The following is a 15,811-nucleotide window of genomic DNA, read 5'->3' as shown; positions in this document are numbered from 1 at the left end:
TGTTTTTTCCAAACTGCCTACCTGTAGATTTTGGCCTCTAGCTCAGCCGGCACATAGGGAAACCTACCAAACCTGTGCATTTCTGAAAACTAGAGACCTAGGGGAATCCAAGGAGGGGTGACTTGCGGGGCTCGGACCAGGTTCTGTTACCCAGAATCCTTTGCAAACCTCAAAAAGTGGCTAAAAAAACAAGTTTTCCTCACATTTCGGTGCCAGAAAGTTCTGGAATCTGAGAGGAGCCACACATTTCCTTCCACCTGGCGTTCCCCCAAGTCTCCCGATAAAAATGATACCTCACTTGTGTGGGTAGGCCTAGCGCCCGCGACAGGAAACGCCCCAAAGCGCAACGTGGACACTTCCAAATTTTTGGAAGAAAACAGAGGTGTTTTTTGAGAAGTGCCTACCTGTAGATTTTGGCCTCTAGCTCAGCCGGCACCTAGGGAAACCTACCAAACCTGTGCATTTCTGAAAACTAGAGACCTAGGGCAATCCAAGGAGGGGTGACTTGCGGGGCTCGGACCAGGTTCTGTTACCCAGAATCCTTTGCAAACCTCAAAAAGTGGCTAAAAAAACAAGTTTTCCTCACATTTCGGTGACAGAAAGTTCTGGAATCTGAGAGGAGCCACAAATTTCCTTACACCCGGCGTTCCCCCAAGTCTCCTGATAAAAATGATACCTCTCTTGTGTGGGTAGGCCTAGCGCCCGCAACAGGAAACGCCCCAAAGCGCAACGTGGACACATCAAAATTTTTGGAAGAAAATAGAGGTGTTTTTTGAGAAGTGCCTACCTGTAGATTTTGGCCTCTAGCTCAGCCGGCACCTAGGGAAACCTACCAAACCTGTGCATTTCTGAAAACTAGAGACCTAGGGCAATCCAAGGAGGGGTGACTCGCGGGGCTCGGACCAGGTTCTGTTACCCAGAATCCTTTGCAAACCTCAAAAAGTGGCTAAAAAACAAGTTTTCCTCACATTTCGGTGACAGAAAGTTCTGGAATCTGAGAGGAGCCACAAATTTCCTTCCACCTGGCGTTCCCCTACGTCTCCCGATAAAAATGATACCTCATTTGTGTGGGTAGGCCTAGCGCCCGCGACAGGAAACGCCCCAAAGCGCAACGTGGACACATCAAAATTTTTGGAAGAAAACAGAGGTGTTTTTTGAGAAGAGCCTACCTGTAGATTTTGGCCTCTAGCTCAGCCGGCACCTAGGGAAACCTACCAAACCTGTGCATTTCTGAAAACTAGAGACCTAGGGCAATCCAAGGAGGGGTGACTCGCGGGGCTCGGACCAGGTTCTGTTACCCAGAATCCTTTGCAAACCTCAAAAAGTGGCTAAAAAAACAAGTTTTCCTCATATTTCGGTGACAGAAAGTTCTGGAATCTGAGAGGAGCCACAAATTTTCTTCCACCCGGCGTTCCCCCAAGTCTCCCGATAAAAATGATACCTCACTTGTGTGGGTAGGCCTAGCGCCCGCGACAGGAAACGCCCCAAAGCGCAACGTGGACACATCCAAATTTTTGGAAGAAAACAGAGGTGTTTTTTGAGAAGTGCCTACCTGTAGATTTTGGCCTCTAGCTCAGCCGGCACATAGGGAAACCTACCAAACCTGTGCATTTCTGAAAACTAGAGACCTAGGGGAATCCAAGGAGGGGTGACTTGCGGGGCTCGGACCAGGTTCTGTTACCCAGAATCCTTTGCAAACCTCAAAAAGTGGCTAAAAAAACAAGTTTTCCTCACATTTCGGTGACAGAAAGTTCTGGAATCTGAGAGGAGCCACAAATTTCCTTCCACCCGGCGTTCCACTAAGTCTCCCGATAAAAATGATACCTCACTTCTGTGGGTAGGCCTAGCGCCCGCGACAGGAAATACCCCAAAACAGAACGTGGACACATCACATTTTTTCATAGAAAACAGTGCCTACCTGTGGATTTTGGCCTCTCGCTCAGCCGGCACCTGGGGAAACCTAGCAAACCAGCACATTTTTGAAAACTAGAAACCCAGGGGAATCCAAGATGAGGTGACTTGTGGGGCTCGGACCAGGTTCTGTTACCCAGAATCCTTTGCAAACCTCAAAATGTGGCTAAAATACCACGTTTTCCACACATTTCGGTGACAGAAAGTTCTGGAATCTGAGGGGAGCCACAAATTTCCTTCCACCCAGCGTTCCCCCAGGTCTCCCGATAAATATGATACCTCACTTGTGTGGTTAGGCCTGGTGCCTGCGACAGGAATAGGTCACACAACGGTCAATGTTGGTCCTTACGTGAGGCAGCTGTTGACCCTGGGGTGATCCATTCCTGACACAGGCACTAGGTGTAGGCACTCAAGTGGGGTAGTGTTTTTATCAGGACAGGTGAGGAGTCACTGGGTGGTAGGAATGTTGTGGATCCCAGCATATTCCTGTAGTTTGTGTGACAGAAATGCGAGAAAAATAGAGTTTTTTTTCAACATTTCAGCTTTGCAGGGTATTCTGGGTAAGAAAACTTTGGGGAATCCACACAAGTCACACCTCTGTGGACTCCCCCGAATGTCTAGTTTCCAGAAATGTTTGGGTTTAGTGTGTTTCTCTATATGGCCGCCGAATCCAGGACCAAAAACACAGGTGCCTGCCTTACAAAACCAGTTTGTTTTGCCATAGACAATTTTGATGTTTCCACAATATGATTTGGGTGGTGGAATTTGGGGCTGAACTAAATTGGTGAGCTCCCAAGAGAGCACTCTCTCTCTGCTTGCCGCCGCATTCACCTGCTCTCTGGGTTGGCCTAACCCACTATTACCCAGTTGCACGAACAGCTTGCGAAGGGACAGCAGGACTGTCCTCATCACCTCCCTCATAATGTACTGGAAGAGGAGTTTTCGAATGGGACTCCTCTGACTGAAAAATCACTCCCAGAGTCTGCGCCATTGTCCTATCCCTCAGATGCTGTCTCAGTATCTGATGTCTCAGTCTCTGATCCTATGTCAGAGCGGTCCTCTATAACCCGAGTGCAGGCAGCAGTCATCCATCAAGATGCCATCTCTGCTATTGGCTAAACTGTTGCTCTAAAACACTAGCCTACGTAGACAGTCACAAAATCGATGGTGTGTGTGAGATACGTGCAACAGTAGAGGCCACCTTACCTGCGCTTCTTCCCTCAATCAGCACGTACTTTCAAGACACTCAAAAAACACCTTGTCACATACCATTCGTCACAGTCTTTAGCACCTCCTGCGCCCAGTCCAACAATCATTATTGGTGCTCCCACTCCCTCCTCCTCGGATTCCCTCATTACCACCCAGCAAAAGTGCCCTTCATCTCTCCATAGACTTTACTAATGTACTCAGCTATTTGCATAAAATACAGATGTGCTCTTTGCAGTAGGCATATAAACCTTCTGTGCTTCTTTATGGCACTAAAACTGCCACTAGACAAGTCCGACCCTTTTCCCCCCAGGGAAACCACACACATATTGACAAAAGTGATGTATATATGACAGCCAACCACCTGAAACTCAACTCAAGCAAAACCGAAATAATCCTCTTTGGCCCTCACCAAAAAAACCTGGGACCCCCCATGGTGGCCCACCACGCTAAGCCCTGCACCCACCCCCGCCAACTACGCACGCAACCTCAGCATCATCCTAGACTCCTCCCTCTCTATGACCCAACAAATCAACGCTCTTACCTCCTCATGCTTCAACAAACTCCGTATACTGAAAAACATTCAAATGGATCCCCACAGAGACCAGAAAAACTGTCACTCACGCACTCATCAGCAGCAGGCTTGATTACAGAAACGCCCTCTACGCAGGCACCACTCTAAAACTCAAGTGCAAACTACACGCATCCAGAACTCAGCAGCACGACTCATCCTCGACCTCCACCGACACAAACACATCTCTCCACACCTCAAATCCCTCCACTGGCTCCCCATTGACAAAAGGATCACCTTCAAGATCCTCATCCTCACACACAAATCACTCCACAACACAGGCCCTGCCTACCTCAACGAGAGTCACCTTCCACACCCCCACACGAAACGTCCGTTCAGCTGACCTCTCTCTCGCCTCTGACCCCCGCATCAAACACACCACCACCGGGGGCAGATCCTTCTCCTACATTGCACCCAAAACATGGAACGCACTCACAACCCACATTCGCAAGACCTAAAACCTACTTCTTTTCAGGAAGGGCCTCAAAACCTGGCTTTTTGAACAGTGAACCTCCTAGCCCCTTTCCCTCCCCCCCGTCCCCCCCCAGCGCCTTGAGACCCTCACAGATGAGTAGCGCGCTTTATAAATCTCTTTGATACAGATCTACCTATATATATATATATATATATATATATATAAATATATATCTACATAGATATATCTATAGATATATCCATGTACCTAGATATATCTATCTACATAGATATATATATATATAGATATATACATATATTTTTTTTAGTTGTTGTATGGTTTCCTTGGGGGCCAAAATGGCCCCCAGGGAAACCCTACAACATCTAAAAAAAAAATTGCCCCCACAGGGGGTCACCCTGCCCACGGGCGACCCCCTGTCATTTCATTTTTTTTATTTTTTTTTATTTTTTTGAGAAAAAAAAAAATCCCCTGGGGGGGGCGCGATCGCCCCCCCCCCCCCCACCCCCCCCCACCCCCGGGGGCACCTACCTTTTTTTTTTTTAAGAAAATTATGCCGGGGGGGGCGGCCCGTTTTCTGGGGGGGGCCGCCCCCCAAAAGTGAAATCCCTGGTGTCTAGTGGGGTTTCCTGGCCCCCGATCGCAGCTGTGCTGCGATCGGGGGCCAGGAAACCGTTTCAGAAGGCCTCATAAGCAGAAACAGTTTCAGAAGGCCTCGTAAGAAAGGGGAGAGTCTCCCCTTTCTTACGAGGCCTTTTCAAAATGTTTCCTGACCCCCCCGATCGCAGCTGTGCTGCGATCGGGGGAGCCAGGAAACCTGAAAGTGTTTCCTGGCCCCCGATCGCAGCACAGCTGCGACCGGGGGCCAGGAAACACTTTCAGGAAGGCCTCGTAAGATCTGTGCTGCGATCGGGGGCCAGGAAACACTTTCAGGAAGGCCTCGTAAGAAAGGGGAGACTCTCCCCTTTCTTACGAGGCCTTCCCGAACGTGTAAAAGGCCGTTTCCCCATGAAAGCAGGAAGCGGCCGCAAGGCTGCTTCCTGCTTTCATGGGGAAAACACCTTTGCAACGTCAGCGCGCCTCGCGGCGCGCTGACGTCACAAAGGGGCGGGTGGGGGTAGCTTCCGTGTCTCCCGGGGGGGGAAAAAAAATAAAAATAAATCCTCGGGTGCGACGCACCCGAGGATTTATTAATGCCCTTCCTGGTGTCGGCCACTGGTCGTGACCCGCACCAGGGAGGGTGTGTGGGCGTCGGCCAGTGGCCGACGCCCGCACTTAGGAGGTTAACCTAGCTATAACGTCTCTGTAACCCATGTTTATGACAGTTAATTTCTAGGTGTTTTTTTACGTTTAGTAAGATGCCCATCACAATGTACAGTGGGGGTGAGTTGGGCGCAGGGCCTGGGCTCGCATTGTACTGCTCCTTCCCCCCTCTTCCTTGCCATCCAATGTCAAAGTCCATGCTCCCCCATTACAGTCCTGTGTGGCCGTGGTTCTGCCACTTCCCTTCTCTCCTGTCCTGAACAGTTAGATTACTGCCCCATCCACCTCCTCCCTACCCTCTGTTTTCCGAGTCTATGCCCCAGTCCCCTCCCTCCTGCCTATGGTGTCATCCCCACAAGGCCTACTGAGTTAGGATATCCCTCCTTTGCCTCCATCTATATACCTTTTAACATATTTTCTGAACTCATGGACTGACTCCCCAAATCCTTTAATGGCTGCTGCAACATTTTAGCATTCATTTAAACCCTAGTTGTTTATCAGCCTGGTCAACTAGTCAGTGACTCCCTATGGCTATGGATATCGCAATAGATGTAGTTATCCCCGCCAGGCAGGTGGGGAGATCTGTGCCTGTGGTAGAGCCATTGGTGCCTGCCATGTTTGTTGTGTTCCAACTCAGCAAATAATTATTTCCAAGAAACAAACTTCAAAAGCAGGAGACAGTGAAGATGATTATAGGCTGCTTTCTGACTGCAGTCTAGGTCACCGTTTGATGCCTCACACGGCGGTTCCTGGCTGAGAAATCTAGGGATTGCCAACTCATCCAAGATAGGGTGGGAAAACCATCAATATGACCTGGTGACCAAGAGGTAAACGAGTCACCAGGCCAGAGTTTACACCGTCAAAGTCATCTGAGGTACTTCCTGCATTTCTAAACAAGACGAGGAACTCACAAGTTTGGCACACCCATCCAAACCAAACAACCTCAACGCTTTTTACACTCTCTATGCCTAAGCCACTATGGGAGCATATCAAACATCTGCAGGATATTTGTCTTTGATTTCAATGCACCACTCACTTGTATTTACATCCTTCTTATGAGATGTTCCCTCATTGGGAAACATTTCCCCTCCTTACTTTCTAAATAGAATATTACTTTTCCAATAACATTTCTTTATTTCTCATCCAAATTTTATTAAAAGTCTCTTTTCAAGCTACTTAATGCAGATGTATCAATCATAGGGCCAGATGTAGGTAAGTTACAAATTGCGACTTGCAATTTGCGAATCATAGCGACTCGCAAATTGCAACTCGCAATTCGCGATGCAGAAAGGTGTCTCAGACACCTTCTGCGACTCGCTATGGGGTCGCAAAGACCCACCTCATGAATATTCATGACGTGGGTCACAGTTTGCGACCCCATAGCGAGTCTAGGCACTCACAGGGATGGTGGCCTGCTGGAGACAGCAGACCACCATGCCTGTGACTGCTTTTAAAGAAAGCATTTTTTTTTTCTTTTTGCAGCCCGTTTTCCTTAAAGGAAAACGAGCTGCAAAAAGAAAAATTACCATTTAGTTTCGGGACCATGCTCTGAAATTTTTTTTTTTTTTTGCATTCACAAAGGGGAAGGGGTCCCATGGGGACCCCTTCCCGTTTGCGAATGAGTTACCATCCACTTCAAGTGGATGGTAACTGCGAGTTGGTTTGCGACCGCTTTCGCAGTCACAAATCAACTCTACATCGCGATGCGGTCACAAATAGGAAGGGAACACCCCTTCCTATTTGCGAGTCTGAATCACATTTTGCTAGTCGGTATCGACTCGCAAAATGTGATTCTGCATCGTGTGAGGCCTTTTGCGCCTCGCAAACGGCTACCTACATCTGGCCCATAGTTCCTTAAAGGGTGGAAATTAGCCATGGTTTTAGGATATCTACATTCCTAAAAAGATCACTGAGTGAAATTTTACTTTACAGATATTAACAATTCACGTTGAAAATATAAACTGTCTTCTGCCCAAACAATGCTGCCTTTTGCATCTGGGCCCTAGCTACATGTGACTTGCTTTCTTGTCTCTGCATTAATATGTTTACATGAAGTTCACAGTAATATCCGACAGTTTTTAAACGTTACAAACACTAAGCAATACGTAGTGGGAAACAATGAGTAGCAGTTAAAAGAAACGAGGATAACCCCAAAATAATTAACAATATATTATATTCCTTTAGAACACTAGCAGTGGTCTGGTCGTGGGATTAGAAAAAAACAGACTCTGTGCTTTTCCATGTGACTGCTGTCCTTGTTCATTTGTATGTTTTTCCTAAGCTTATATGAGCAGGAGGAAATAAATCCAACGCAAGTGGAGTTGATGGTTGTCACTGTTTGGCAAGTATGGCAGATTTCCCCAAGTTGCTTTGCATGCTCTCCCCCAAACCACCCACCGTGCTCTCTCCTCCGCTCCCAATCTTCTCCAATCTAGCTTGGGCCCTTCAACAAGCCAAGAAATGTTAAAGTGGATTATGTTTTAATAAAGCGGTGGTCAACAGTTGTCAAAGACGGCAGACAAAATAACATTTTCATTTGCCATAATTACTCTATGAGGGAACTGCCCAATAATAAACTCCAAGGTACATCACATGTACGAAATATAATCACCGAAAGCATCTTGCTGGTTTGGATTTTATTTTAGTTCATTAAAATGGCTGATTACATTATTTATAATAGATTTGTGGCTGTAGTTGTTTTCATTGAGTAATATTGAGTGATGTCTCATTTTCAGATTTCTTTTGTGCTTGATTCTCAGGAGCTGTTGTCTGGACAAGTATTTGCCCAACAAGATGCTTTATCATCGGGCATCTCTCCTTCCTCTGTAACTCTTCATAAACCCGTCTCCATAGAACTTCCCCACAGTCATTAATTAGCTACTTTTTTCCTATAGTCAAAATGTAGATCTAGTAAGATCCAAAAATGTTTATAAACTGTAAGTGGTCCGTTTTTAAAAGAAAGAAACACGAGACAATATTTCAGTGACCAAAAAAAGTTATAAATTCATCCCATAAAAAGCGGGTCTCTGAAAGTGACAACATGCACCTTTCCATTACACAATAGCAAACTTCACATAATTAAACTATATTCACAGATTTAGGAAATCATGTTCATGCCATGACTTAGCACATTTTATTTCGGCGCATAAATGTAAGTCTCCTAAGGGCTATTTCTCAACAGCAGGATATTGACTAGAGCGCTACCTAATGTCTATCCCTCTATTAACGATAGGATGCCACCAATGACACTTACTCAGCTTTCTTGCGTTTGTGGTAAGAGCGCCTCCATGGATTCCGCCAGGTCTTTCTTTTAGCTAAGGAGAGATCCGGGAGGAATGCTGCAAGAGAACCTTCAATTTCATCTGGCTTTCCACATAGCGCATGTTCAGTTGAGCAGTAGTAGGAACATTCTCCATAGAAACAGATGTTGTTGGCTGAAAGAAAACATACGCACACATTCATTATTAATGTCACTACTGCAGCTAAACATCAGAAGTTACTTTATGCAATATTCTGCTCTTGCTAAGATACTATTTCAATATGTTTTCTATAAAAATAACCAATATCTGGAGTTTCAGAATTTTAGCAAGGGGTATTCATCAGCCTAGTCTAGGGTTTATCTCTATTTCGAGAAAGAGAAAGTCAGCAAGGAGTTCATAAATGCTCCTAAACTAGGGTGTTCATAGGCTAACCATAGCCTGTACCACCTGCTACCAGCCATGTGCATGGGATTGTCTAGTGTGACGGTATGGAGTGGTAGTGTCAAACTGCATAGGAATAAACTGTTTTATCACTGCTAGATATCCAGTTCCAATCCTAAGCAGGGTAAATGCTGCCATTTCTACTGTAAACATATGTTTACAGAAGGAAAGGGTTGCTATATATGTATATATATATATATATATATATATATATATATATATATATATGTGTGTGTGTGTGTCTGTGTATAACGATATATATATATATATATATATATATATATATATTACACTTAGTGGCATTTCCATGAGTGTGTCATATGTGTGGTCTGGGAAATAGCATACAAAAGTAGCTCGCGTGTAGATTAGTAGGGATGCTTAAACTTTCAAACATTAATTTTCCACACTTTCAGTATATTTCATACATTTTAGTGTATTTATATGCTACAGTACATACGCTCAAAGGCATATTGGCACTGGGAAAAGTGAAAAAGAAATCGTTCGAATAACCTCTCCTGCAAAGGCGCCAGAGTAGCGAAACAGAGAAAACATAAGAGCAACTTGTTATCAGAAGTGAATAGCCTTCTGTGCTCCGCGGAAGAGTTCTTGGTCATAAATAGATTAAATATGGGAAGAAAGTACGTTCAAAATTTTGTGGCTTTGCCCATAGTTGGCAAGTTGAAAGCAGGAAATAGCCAACCAGAAGTCAGGACCGTAACAGGAACTTTAGTGGTCACCAGATGTGATAAGAAATTGGCGTCTATCCTTCACTAAAGCCCAACGTACCATGCAAATAAATTTAAAGAAATGTATTTCCTTCACTCGAACTTTTAAGTCAACTATGTTCCAACGAGGTGTAATTAAAAATGCAACAATTCTGCTAATTCTAGTCGGTTGTCATTTATACCAAAACTCAATAAATGAACTAAGCAAGCACAACATACCACATCACCATAGTCGATGTTGTTGATACAATATCCTGATGACTCATAATTTAATACAATGCTCTCACAAAAACAAGTGAACACACAGTTTAGTGGGGGCAACCGACCCAAAACTCAACCTAAAGGTGCGTCAGCGAGAGAAAACGGCGATAAGGCTCAGAAATTAGATGCAAAAGTGCACAGGGCTCATGGTCTGTTGTACAGGCACCCTCTTCTCAGTAAAACTTTAAAGTTCATGTTTATGCATGGCACAAAGGCATCAAGTGATTTACTGATCTAGATTCACGGTTGTATGACAGAATCCCGCATGCATTTACCCCTCATGCCTTTACAATGCAGTGACTACCACGACTGCGGCGTTACCCAGTCGTGGCTCACAGGGCTTCAAAGGGGTAGGGCAGGTGCAGCTCGACGGGGAAGAGAAGGGAGGACAGGGGGAGGTGGGAGCCGGGGGGTACATTCAATTATATATTTTTTTTTATGAAAAACTTGATCCGCGAAACCGCATCACTCTCCTTTCCAGCGTCGCTGCAGGTATAGGCTCCCTGTCTGCCATTCGCCAATCCTGACGCTTCTCAAAGCAGCATCAGGATTGGATGGGAGTGTCCAGCCAGGGTGCTTTCAGGCAGACTGGGAGCCTGTGCAGGCTTTCTCCAGCCCAGCAACTGTGTTGCCAGGCTGGAGACAGCCTATTGCGCATGTGTGTCTGGCTGGCCCAAGACGGCCCACCAAACACACATGCGCTCTGAGGGGAAGTGCTGAGCACTCCCCCTCAGTGCATGTCACCCCCGTTGCTCCGCCCCTTTGAGAACGAAAGAATAATAAACATAATTTATTATCCTTTCGTTCTGAAAGGTTTGCAGCTTCTGCTGCTGGTGGGGGGGATGCTCCTCTGCCCTTATGGAGGAGCCGCCCCTGGCGTTACCATGCATTCCTTTACCACGCAAGTCATTACATGCCTTAGGGGGTGCTGGACTTTGGAATAATATAAATTACTTTTCCAGCTCCAGTCTGTGCAACAGTAGGGAAGGTGTCGGACTTAAAAATCCCAAACCAGTGCAACAAAATCCCCCCTAAGGCAACTCTTTGTAACGACTTGCATGGTAAAGTAATGAGTGGCAACGTTGCAACCGTGGTAGTGACTGCGTTGTAAAGGCAGGTCGTTGTTCGGCCTGCGGGGTAAAGGATGTTTCCCCCATAAACTTAACCCTGATTCCGTGAAAGCCAGAGTGGCCTCCTGCATGCCTGGAGATGGGGTCAAACTGAATACTCTGCAGGCAAGTCGTACAGATGTTTTATATTCTACACGAGTCAGTACTGCAGACTCTATCAGCCCAAGACACAGGGCATTCGCATAACCTGGGTACAAGAGAGTGGTGGCTCTAACTGCTGTGGAATGTCAGTCTACTGGCAGAAAAGAAAGGATCTTCTGAAGAAAACAGAGCTGCAAAAAGCATAGTTAGGTACATCAGAAACTTAATGTGATCACTTGATCAATGACAACTCTAACTTTTTTAATGAATGTTACAAGGACAAAAGCCAGGGTTGAGAGCTACTGACTACATGAAAGCTGACCCAGTCACCCATGTTCTTCCCTGGCCTGCATAAACTAGGGGCCTTTTAGGGAAATATTTTCAAATGCAAAGAAAAACTATTACATACAAAATTTTTCTAACTTCTGAACTGTAAATATTTTCATGTTTTGCAATGCACACAATTTTCTTGAAACTTTTCTGGTGAGGATCCTACTAGAATCACTGACCCATGTATTATGCCATACACGTCTGTCAGGCAAACTAGTTCAGATTAGTTCTGAAACACTCTAAATTGTGGATGATTTAGAGTCAGAGGAACATCCAAACCTGCACAAACGTTGGTCTGGGAGTTCAAGGGACACAACTCATGCTGAAGAGGTGAGGATCTACCAAAGCAATTCAATGTGATTTTCTTCGTTTACTAACAGCCATGAGGAGAAGCTGATGGATTCTACAGGGTAATGTAATATTCTTAATTTGTGATGCTTTGCTTGTGCCCCTGGCAGTGAAGTGCAGATTACGTTTATTTTTTTAGCCCTCCTGGGAAAAACAAGCGATGGTAGATTCATTGCATTTAAGCACTTTAGGGAATTGCAATTGGTTACAAAGGGGTGCAGAATTTACTTGAAAACTCCCACCAGTGACAGCATAACAGAGAGATTATTGTGCCTAGAGTGGGAATAGATGAAAAACAAGTAACAACACCTGACTATTCCAGTCCTCCACTGATTCCAGACATAAAGGTAAGAGTAAAATGATTATAGAGGCAAAGTACCTACTGTAAGCACAGCAGTTTTCTCTCATGCCTGTTGCAAGGGAAGTAAAGTATTGTAGAGCTTACGCCCGTCAGTAGTATGGGTACTCCTTTGACCATAGAAAGAGCAGGAAAAAACTGAAGTCACAAGCCATGTGGCCCTTCGGGCAGTGGCAGCTTTTGGCAGGGAAAAGGGGTGGGGAGGCGCGGCGCGTGGTGGGGGAAGAAATAAAATAAAATATAATATATATATTTTTTTTAACTTACCTTAATTCCGTGCTGCGCTGCTCCGCTCCTCGGCCGCTGACTACAGGAACAGGCTCCCAGCCTGTCCTGTGGCCAATCCTGATGCTGCTTAGAGCAGCGTTAGAACTGGCTGGGAGTGCCGAGTCTGGGTGCTCCCTGGGAGACTGGGAGTCTATGCCTGCTTTATCCAGCCCGGCAACACAGTGCTGGGCTGGATAGAGCACACTGAGCATGTGTATTTGGCCGGCCCAAGCTGGCCAGCTACACACACATGCACTCCAAGGGACGTGCACAGTGCACTCCTCTCAGTGCGCATAACAGTCTGTGGCCCCGCCCCTTTGAATACAAAGCAATAATAAACATAGCTGCTGCTGCTGGTTGGGGGTGGGTGATGCTCCTCCGCCCTAGCAGATGAGCCACTTCTGCCTTCAGGCAAGTAGATCTCAAATAATGAGAAAAGATGCTTGATGTCCTGCAGGAGCGTTCCATTCCCACGTGACTTAAAAAATAATAAAATGCTTCAATTTAGCTTAGTTCCTGTCTGTTATGGCAGGAATATGCAGCTCAAAATGATCTGCAAATACATTTTATGTAAAACATGAAAAATCACTGGCCACCTTTTAGCAAACTTGGCCAGGATTGCCTACTTGAAGGTTAGAAATAAATCTGTTCTTGAATGTTTTGACTACATTAATGTATTTGCAGAGAATGTCAATTATCTTTTATGGACTATTCTCTCTCTCTTATAAAGAGGCATTGCAGTTCCAAATTATATCTAAAGCATAGAGATTTCTTTGCTTTTAGGGGTTAATTGTGCACATTTCTGCTCTGCATGGAAGGAGGGTAAAATGTACTTACGTATTTTAGCAGCAGTATCCTTTTAAGCGTACAATTGCATATAGCGACAGAAGGTTTTAGCAGCTGGAATGCACAGAAAGTACATAAATGTGCAACACTTTGCAGGAATACAGAAATAGAACTTGATGGGAGATAAGGCCTATTCTGTTTGCCCATTTGCCTGCTGACTAAAATGGCAAAGCTGACTTAGAATCCATTCTGCTTTCCAACTCGTAAAGAGCTCCCATGGGCTTCTGGAGTAAAACGTAGTGCAATGATGTGTGTAGATGAGGGACAGGCTGGATTAGACTCAAGGAAAACACAATCTTTTGAACTCTGATTTCTCAAGGTTACCATCAAGGAGAAATACACATAGGCATCACAGTGAAAAAACAGGCACTTTAAAAATGTACTGATTCTTTTCAATATCCGAAGACAAATACTCGGTGTCTCATAATGAAACCACAAGTCAAGCCATGTCCACTCCTCATTTCAGCTGAACCTAAAGGTGAATGGAGTAAGTTGCATTTAAAGATGTGCTTGAAGTGGTCATGAAGCAGAAAAACATAGGTACATCTGGGTGGTTGGACTCCTGAAGTACCCTAAATTAAAAACATAGGGCCCACGATTGATTGAGGGAGCTTTTTCTCTTGTTGACTATTTCAGTATTGTGGGACTGGCCCTGCAATACTGGGCCACCTGATTAACTGTTTGAAACCCTTAACAAAATGTTGTGGCCATCAGGAATTGGGGACTAGGTCCTCTTCGCATAGAAATGTTTGAAAAAATAAGTACAAGGGGGCACGGTAGGGACAGCCTGACCCCCTAGCAATTGTGGTGGAGTAGTGACCAGAGGGACACTCAACCTCAGGCAAAAAATGTATATATTTTTTCGGCCGCTGGTACCACTATATTACTGCTGCCCTCTTGTCTACTACTATGGTACTTCTGTGGGACCTGTCTTACAATCTTCACCTCCATGGTAATGCAGAACAGTGCAAGCTTCACCTGGGGAAGCTTGTACAGTACAGGTTTTTTTTTAAATAGAAAATAAAAACAGAACGTGAGTTGGTGTCTCTGGGTAGAAGGGTGTCTGAGGGGTTAGGGGGCAGGGCCTGGCTGAAAGCAATGTCATGCATCCAACACTCCACTGTGCATACATGAGGGACGTGCACAGAAGGGGAATGCCTGCCCTTCAAGTTTTGGGCGTACGGCCTCTCCATACTCCATACATAGAGGGGGCTTGGACAACCCCATGCTGAGCATGGCCTCTGGCCATGCACATCAGGGGAGTTGGTTGAATACAATCAATAATCCCTGGAAATTCACTGAAAGAAGACAAAGATAAAATTATGTTATAGTTAGGAATGGTAATATGATCTTCCCGTACATTAAAAAACTAGAAAATTGCTAAAAAAACAAAAAGGTTAAAGTTACATTATAGTTAGCTATGTTAATAAGATCTTAACTTTTGTTAAAAATCTAAAAATACACTGAAAAAAGAAGTGATGTCATTGATGATGTCATTTAACATGTCATGCTGGATGTACTAAATGAGTATGTGTGGTTATAAGTAGTGCATAAAGAGGGCAAAATTTATAGGTAGCTCAGTAAACTATAATTGTTGAAATTCAGTGGTTTTTGTTTTTTAAACATTAGTTTTTATCTCATATATATGAATATACTCACACATATATATTACCCAATGGCAGACTCCACTGGTTATATTTAGATCAGTTTTTCCATAGAAAATGCCTTTTTTTGTTTTGCTAATAACTTTAGCACTTTTGACAAATCTTCACAAAACTTTTTTTTTTAAACGTGCTACTTTTATCTAGTTTGTCCACAGAATGTTTTGGGCTGATTCATCAAAAGGGTGCCATAAGACAAAAGGGGTGGGGTCAAAATGCAAAGCCCCCATGCATTTTCTCACACTTTTTAAAGAAGCACTACTGCAAAAACTGCTCAATGGAACTACACCAAATTTGGGAGAAAGCTACATCTTGGTACAAAAATTGAGCTTTTTGACATCTAATTCGGATGTTTTGGAGTTATTGAGCTCCAAACATATTTGCATGTCTGGACATTTGGGTTTGAGGGACTCTCGTGAGAAGCCCTCAAACCCAATTTTACAAAGCAGAGCCTTTGGATTGGCCCAGGGGACTTTTTTACCCTTTGGCCAACTTTCTCCCATGGGAGCAAGGTTCTGATTGGGTGCCAGCAACATGAACAAATAAGTTGCTGGAAGCCATTAAAGGACTTGCAAATTTAGACCCCTGTCCTGCATTTTTTTAAATAAAAAAATAACATAAGGCCCTGTCAGGAGATCCCCGAGGGACCTCCCTAAGCCCACATTTTTTTTTAAAGCAGCCGTTTTTGCATGTCTCCTAAGGACTACTGATGGTTTTCA

General features: G+C 44.7%; 1 protein-coding gene across 1 annotated transcript in view; it reads right to left on the bottom strand.

The window, feature by feature from the left end:
- The window catches only part of FAM20C (FAM20C golgi associated secretory pathway kinase), a 288,452-nt gene that overhangs the window by 45,924 nt on the left and 226,717 nt on the right, over nt 1–15,811 (bottom strand). Inside the window, exon 6 of the mRNA XM_069209831.1 lies at nt 8,638–8,818. Coding sequence (XP_069065932.1) covers nt 8,638–8,818 — 181 coding nt within the window. The remainder of the gene's footprint in view (nt 1–8,637; nt 8,819–15,811) is intronic.

Source organism: Pleurodeles waltl, chromosome 10, assembly GCF_031143425.1.
Source record: "Pleurodeles waltl isolate 20211129_DDA chromosome 10, aPleWal1.hap1.20221129, whole genome shotgun sequence".
NCBI classification, from domain to species: Eukaryota; Metazoa; Chordata; class Amphibia; order Caudata; family Salamandridae; genus Pleurodeles; species Pleurodeles waltl.
The sequence above is the reverse complement of the archived record's forward strand: the minus strand, read 5'-3'. Positions and strand labels throughout refer to the sequence as shown.